General features: G+C 46.5%; 1 protein-coding gene across 1 annotated transcript; it reads left to right on the top strand.

Annotated features, from left to right (window-relative positions):
* The first annotated feature begins 213 nt into the window (after positions 1-213).
* On the top strand, positions 214-5,163 carry LOC121556941 (peripheral plasma membrane protein CASK-like). Its single transcript, XM_045214208.1, has 8 exons — positions 214-380; positions 640-755; positions 1,810-1,890; positions 1,999-2,079; positions 2,697-2,899; positions 4,113-4,196; positions 4,359-4,385; positions 4,636-5,163. The coding sequence occupies exons 1-8, from the start codon at positions 214-216 to the stop codon at positions 4,810-4,812; spliced, it is 936 nt and encodes a 311-aa protein (XP_045070143.1). The 3' UTR covers positions 4,813-5,163.
* Positions 5,164-6,582: the final 1,419 nt, after the last annotated feature.

Genomic DNA, 6,582 nt, shown 5'->3' with positions numbered 1-6,582 from the left:
TCCAAAATCATGGGTTTTCGTTCAGCAGTGGAAGTAGGAGGCGCGCTCTACAATAGGCAAGGGTTTTCAAGTCTGCAAGTACGTTTTAAGCTGAGTTCCATGAACATTGTCCAAAATCATGTTTTAACCAAAATCCACAATGCGACCAGTTCAGCATATGAGAGGAGACACTGTTTGAGTGTAACAAACGTAGGCGCTGCGACCCTGCCAAGGATGGCCAAGGATGACCTCATCCCCTGTAAGGAGGCCGGGATCCGCTTCCGGGTGGGTGACATCATCCAGATCATCAGTAAGGACGACCATAACTGGTGGCAGGGCAAGCTGGAGAACACTAAGAACGGAACCGCAGGGCTCATACCGTCACCAGAACTACAAGAGTGGTGAGGACAGAACCCATGGAACCCATACTGTACAACCCGGCAGGGTTGGTACTTCCATTCCAATTCCAATTCAGGAAGTGGATTGAAATTATAATGCAAGAATTGCTAAAAATCCTCATAGGAAAAGTGCTGTATATTTTTCTAATTATTCAGCAGAAATGTGACTTCATCGCTGGTCTTTGGTTTTGAGGGCCGTTACCACAGATTTAAAATAAGTGAAGTATCTGTATTTCCTTACATTTTACTACACCCCCTCCAGGCGTGTGGCGTGTATCGCCATGGAGAAGACCAAGCAGGAGCAGCAGGCCAGCTGTACCTGGTTTGGCAAGAAGAAGAAACAGTACAAAGACAAGTACCTGGCCAAGCACAACGCAGGTACACACACACACACACACACACACCGCATGTTTTAGTAATACAATCAGAAACCAATTATTTATTCAGTGGAACTACGTGTGTGTGTGTAAAAGTGTTTTGCTTGACATGTTGGCTATTAGATATTCCAAATGTTGCCGTTGTATTTTATATTGTATGATGCATTCAAATGTTATTCCTTGTTTGATATTCTCTTGCAGCTTTATTCACTGCCAAAAAATTGTCTCAATTCTGAATGTAGTATTTTTTTTATTGTATAATAAAGACCAATTCCCGTCTGTAGAGCTAAATGTTTGGATCACATAGCTTACTACTGTACTGCATGCGGTCTGTGAAATGGTTTCCAAATGAGTCTGACTAATGCTGCGTGTTCTTTCCCCAGAACGGCCCCCTTTCCTCCCTCAAAGAGCTCCCCTCTAAACGTTGTCTCAATGTTGACTGAATGTTACATGTCTAACGCTCCTGCCATTAACATCCTGGCCTCCGAGTCCAAGCTATGTACTGTAATGTTTTTATTTTAAGTTTTCTTCTATTAACCCTCCCCTCCCTCCTTCCCTCTGTTCTGTCTATCTTTCACGCGTCTCTTACCCAATGGCTTGGCTGCATGTAAGTAACTCTGAATGATGCCCAATGACGCCCTCCTCCGTTTCTCTCCCTCTATCCTCTACTTTATTCAGTCTCTTTTCCTTGTTTGACATCAGTAACCAGTTTGAACTTCTATTTCGTTGTTTCATTTGTTCGTCCTTGTTTTTATGTTTTATGTGTCCTTGTTTGTCCGTCTGTCACAGACCTGAAGTATTGAACTTGTGATTAAAATAATTCCAATCACACTTAGGCCCTTTTTTAGATGGCAAAAACAAACCACAATCTCTTTCACACAGTTATCGGTAAACGTATTTCAGTGATGATTTATCCGTTCTTTATTTAAGCCATTCATTTGATTCACCTCACTGTGCTGTGCACTACAGACGACCCCCTTCCATTGTGTGTGTTTCATTATTCCTATGGCTCTGTGAACTGTCATCTCTAATGCCTTTCACCCCCTCTGTTTCAGTGTTTGACCAACTAGACCTGGTCACGTATGAAGAGGTGGTCAAACTGCCTGCGTTCAAGAGGAAAACACTTGTCTTGTTGGGTACGTTAGACAGATGGTTCTTAGGTAGTGTTAACAAAAGGGGAACAATTGGCAACACATTATTTAATGTCTCTGTCTCATTGTCTTGTCTGATGTCTCTCTCTCCAGGGGCCCATGGAGTTGGCAGGAGGCACATCAAGAACACGCTCATCACTAAGCACCCAGACCGATTTGCCTACCCCATTCCTCGTAAGACACACACCACACCACTACCACATCACTACTACCACACCACCACCACACCACTACCACATTACTACCACCACACCACTACCACACCACTACCACATCACTACTACCACACCACCACCACACCACTACCACACCACCACACCACTACCACCACTACCACACTACCACACCACTACACCACTACTACCACTACCACACCACTACTACCACTACCACACCACTACCACACCACTACTACCACTACCACACCACACCACATCACTACCACCACACCACTACCACATCACTACCACATTACTACCACCACACCACCACATTACTACCACACTACCACATCACCACCACCACATCACTACCACACCACCACTAACACACCACTACCACACCACCACTAACACACCACTACCACCACCCCCACCAATACCATCACCACACCACTACCAACATCACAACAACTACATGGAAATCTATGCACTAAGACAGAACTTGATTGTAGGAACCTCCAATCAGTTTCTATCACACTCACCCCTCCCTCCTCTCTCTCTCTCTCTCTCCCTCCCTCTCTCCCTCCCTCCCTCCCCCCTCTCTCTCACTCCCTCTCCCTCTCCCCACAGACACAACCAGACCTCCAAAGAAGGATGAGGAGAATGGGAAGAACTACTACTTTGTGACTCATGACCAGATGATGCAGGACATCAGTAACAATGACTACCTGGAGTACGGTAGTCACGAGGACGCCATGTACGGCACACGGCTAGAGACCATCCGCCAGATCCACCAGCAGGGTATGATCTCCATACTGGACGTGGAACCACAGGTAGGTGTTTTTATGTGAGGTGGAGATGGGTGGGGGTTGTTTTTATGTGGGGTGGAGATGGGTGGGGGTTGTTTTTGTTGTGGGGTGGAGATGGGTGGGGGTTGTTTTTATGTGAGGTGGAGATGGGTGTTTTTTTTTAATGTGAGGTGGAGATGGGTGGGGTTGTTTTTTATGTGGGGTGGAGATGGGTGGGGTTGTTTTTGTGTGGGGTGGAGATGGGTGGGGTTGTTTTTGTGTGGGGTGGAGTTGGGTGGGGTTGTTTTTATGTGAGGTGGAGATGGGTGGGGTTGTTTTTTGTGTGGGGTGGAGATGGGTGTTGTTTTTTATGTGGGTGGAGATGGGTGGGGTTGTTTTTGTGTGGGGTGGAGATGGGTGGGGTTGTTTTTGTGTGGGGTGGAGATGGGTGGGGTTGTTTTTGTGTGGGGTGGAGATGGGTGGGGTTGTTTTTGTGTGGGGTGGAGATGGGTGGGGTTGTTTTTTGTGTGGGGTGGAGATGGGTGGGGTTGTTTTTGTGTGGGGTGGAGATGGGTGGGGATGTTTTTGTGTGAGGTGGAGATGGGTGGGGTTGTTTTTATGTGAGGTGGAGATGGGTGTTTTTTTTAAATGTGAGGTGGAGATGGGTGGGGTTGTTTTTGTGTGGGGTGGAGATGGGTGGGGTTGTTTTTGTGTGGGGTGGAGATGGGTGGGGTTGTTTTTGTGTGGGGTGGAGATGGGTGGGGATGTTTTTGTGTGGGGTGGAGATGGGTGGGGTTGTTTTTGTGTGGGGTGGAGATGGGTGGGGTTGTTTTTGTGTGGGGTGGAGATGGGTGGGGTTGTTTTGTGTGTGGGTGGAGATGGGTGGGGATGTTTTTGTGTGGGGTGGAGATGGGTGGGGTTGTTTTTGTGTGGGGTGGAGATGGGTGGGGTTGTTTTTGTGAGTCCAGTATTTATTAAGCAGTATATATTCCACCGGCAGAAAATCAATGATGGTGGACGCTGACCTAATGTTAACTTTTATGTCTTTCCCTGACCCTTAACCTAAATTAAAATATACCTGACCTTAACTCTAACCTTAACTCTAACCTAACCCTCACTCTTAAACCTAACCTTCATTAAGCTCTAAGTTTTAGTTCTGCCGGTTGAAAATACACTTCCTGTTCATTGATACTGTGGAGAGTTTTTAAATGTAGCTTACTAGTCAGTTTTCTGTCAGTCATCTCTTGTTTCTCTTCAGGCACTCAAGGTGTTGAGGACGGCTGAGTTTGCCCCTTACGTTGTGTTCATCGCAGCTCCCACCATCACCCCTGGAATGAACGAGGTTAGGGCCAACACACACACACACACACTGCTACTGTGTCCGTCATGTTTTGGGTTGTCTCTGTAATTTTGCTGTGGTGAAAGGTCCATCACACTGCATGTGTCCTGTCTGTGTGCATTCCTGTTGATTTTTCTTTGGCATGCCTTTCTCCTTGCACCCAAGCTTCCCAAGTGGTGCAGGAAACTGCCTGTAAGTACTGGATATGTAGAAGTAGTTTAGCTCATATACACACATTTTATAGGTGTGTGTATTGTGTTTGTGTGTCAATGGTTTGTTGTTTTTGAGTATACCAATAGTTTGGAGTCTCCGGGAGTACCATTTCCTCTTTCTTTCCATTGTGTGACTCTACCCTTCCCACAATGCCTGGAACAAGTGTATTTTCTTCCCGTTATTCTGACTCTCTCTCTTCCCTCTCCTCCTCCTCCCCTCCTCCCTCCAGGATGACTCCCTCCAGCGGCTGCAGAAGGAGTCAGAGGGCCTCCAGAAGACCTACGCCCATTACTTTGACCAGACCATCATCAACAACGAGATTGACGACACCATCCGTCTGCTGGAGGAGGCCGTGAACCTGGTGTGCACCACCGCCCAGTGGGTCCCTGTGTCCTGGGTTTACTAACCCCTGAACCCAGAACATCCATCCAACCAACCCCAGACCAACACCAAACTCTGACTTTCGTCCCCAATTCCCGAACAAACCCCGGTTTTCTTTTACAATGCATCTCTGTGGAACATCTCCGTGGAACATCTCTGTGGAAACCGTGTAGATGAAGGAAAAAATGAATGAAAAAGGACTGAAACCGCCTCTGAAACCTCAGTCAGTCCTCCTGCAGAACAACAGTGACTTCTGTCCCCCTCCTCTCCACTCCTTACCAACTGCCTCAAAGGCACATTGTTGTGTGTGTGTGTATATATATACATATATATATATATATAATAGAAAAATAATAAATATGGTCCTTAAGTTGAATGTGGGGAGGGAGGGGGGTGACGTTGTAGACATTTTCTACCTTATTTCTTTTTGTATGATTACAGAGACTGCTGTCTGAGGGGAGAAGGAGAGGAGGACAAACGTGACAGGGTGATGGGTGTCGGGGTGTCTGTGTTGCTGTTTACCTTGTATAAGGCATTTCCTATGGTCATCAGTCAGAAGCTAGCCGTGTGCCCCCTGACCCCTTACTCCTATTGGTCGCCTCATGCTCTTTGTGCTCCGCCCCTCAGAGTCAGCGGAGGTCCCTCTTGCACAGTCGCCGCTGCCGCAGTGGCACCACGTCCTATTGGGCGGATAGAAAAGCACAGTAAACTCGGCAGTGAACACCCCTCCCCCTATCCCCTTCCTGTTATTTATTTCATAGGTCCCTGAATCTGTCAATCAAATCGTTGAAGGAGCACACTCTCCCCCCCCCTCTGAAGTTCTCCCTTCATTCCCTACATACCCTGTTTGTTTACATCTGTTTGCACAATGGAGAGAACAGGTGCTCTCTCTCTCTCTCTCTCCCTCTCCCCTCCTTTGTTTCTCTCTCTCTCTGTAAAGCGATGATTCTCCTCGGTCAGAGCATGTGTGCGTGGTCATCGCCAAAGCACTGGTGTCCAAGCCAGAGGGCATCCCTCTTATCTGGAAGGACGGACAGAAGGAGGGAAGAAAACAAAATCTAACACGGTCACCCTGCAGGCGGCTGGGGCAGAAGACTATGACTCCTATGCACACCCTCCAGTCCTGCAGGCCCATAATAGTGAGCCGTGTATGTAAATTGTCTCCATTTGATTTGTCGTGGGAATGGGAGGGGATACAGAGTAGGACGTCCATTCCTATAGGTCCGCCATTTCAAAGCTGTGTCGTCTTAAAAGAGTATTACTGTTTTAAGTTCAATGGAAGGAGATGCATTTTTATGGTGTGTAAATGTTTCGATGGTTCGTAAGTCATATGAGTGATGCCAAGAGCCAGTGTGTGTATAATAATAATAATCCTAAAAGAGCTCATTATGTGACAAACTCTTTATAACACTTTACTTGTGGTGACATGACATAGCGCCTTATGAGCACTGTCGTAAGAAGGGCATAGTGCCTGTCTTGAACTGTCGTATCATAAAAAAAAAAATGCTTTGTCATGCTTATGACAGTGTGTTATGTAGGGGTTATGTCTCTCCGCCTCGAGTAAAGTGTTACCATTTAAAGTCCCGTGTAAAGTTCCCTCTGCAAATGACAAAAGCAGCTCTATGAATTGTTGTTCTGTTTCTTTTCTGTTTTGTAAAAAATATATTTCATTTTAAGTGTTGACAAAGTAAACTGCCTTTGGGTTCTGTCTCATTTATGTCCCTACAGTCTCTAGTGCACACCTCTACTGTTTGTGTGTGTGGATGTGTTTAGCCCTTGGTGTGTACTGTGGATA

This window comes from Coregonus clupeaformis, unplaced genomic scaffold, assembly GCF_020615455.1.
Source record: "Coregonus clupeaformis isolate EN_2021a unplaced genomic scaffold, ASM2061545v1 scaf0215, whole genome shotgun sequence".
NCBI lineage: Eukaryota > Metazoa > Chordata > Actinopteri > Salmoniformes > Salmonidae > Coregonus > Coregonus clupeaformis.
The sequence above is the reverse complement of the archived record's forward strand: the minus strand, read 5'-3'. Positions and strand labels throughout refer to the sequence as shown.

Coding starts and splice junctions, on each gene's coding strand:
- LOC121556941 (XM_045214208.1), top strand. CDS start 214: ATGGCCAAGGATGACCTCATCCCCTGTAAGGAGGCCGGGATCCGCTTC. Junction 2,900..4,112: donor TACTGGACGTGGAACCACAG/GTAGGTGTTTTT, acceptor GTTTCTCTTCAG/GCACTCAAGGTGTTGAGGAC. Junction 4,386..4,635: donor AGTGGTGCAGGAAACTGCCT/GTAAGTACTGGA, acceptor TCCTCCCTCCAG/GATGACTCCCTCCAGCGGCT.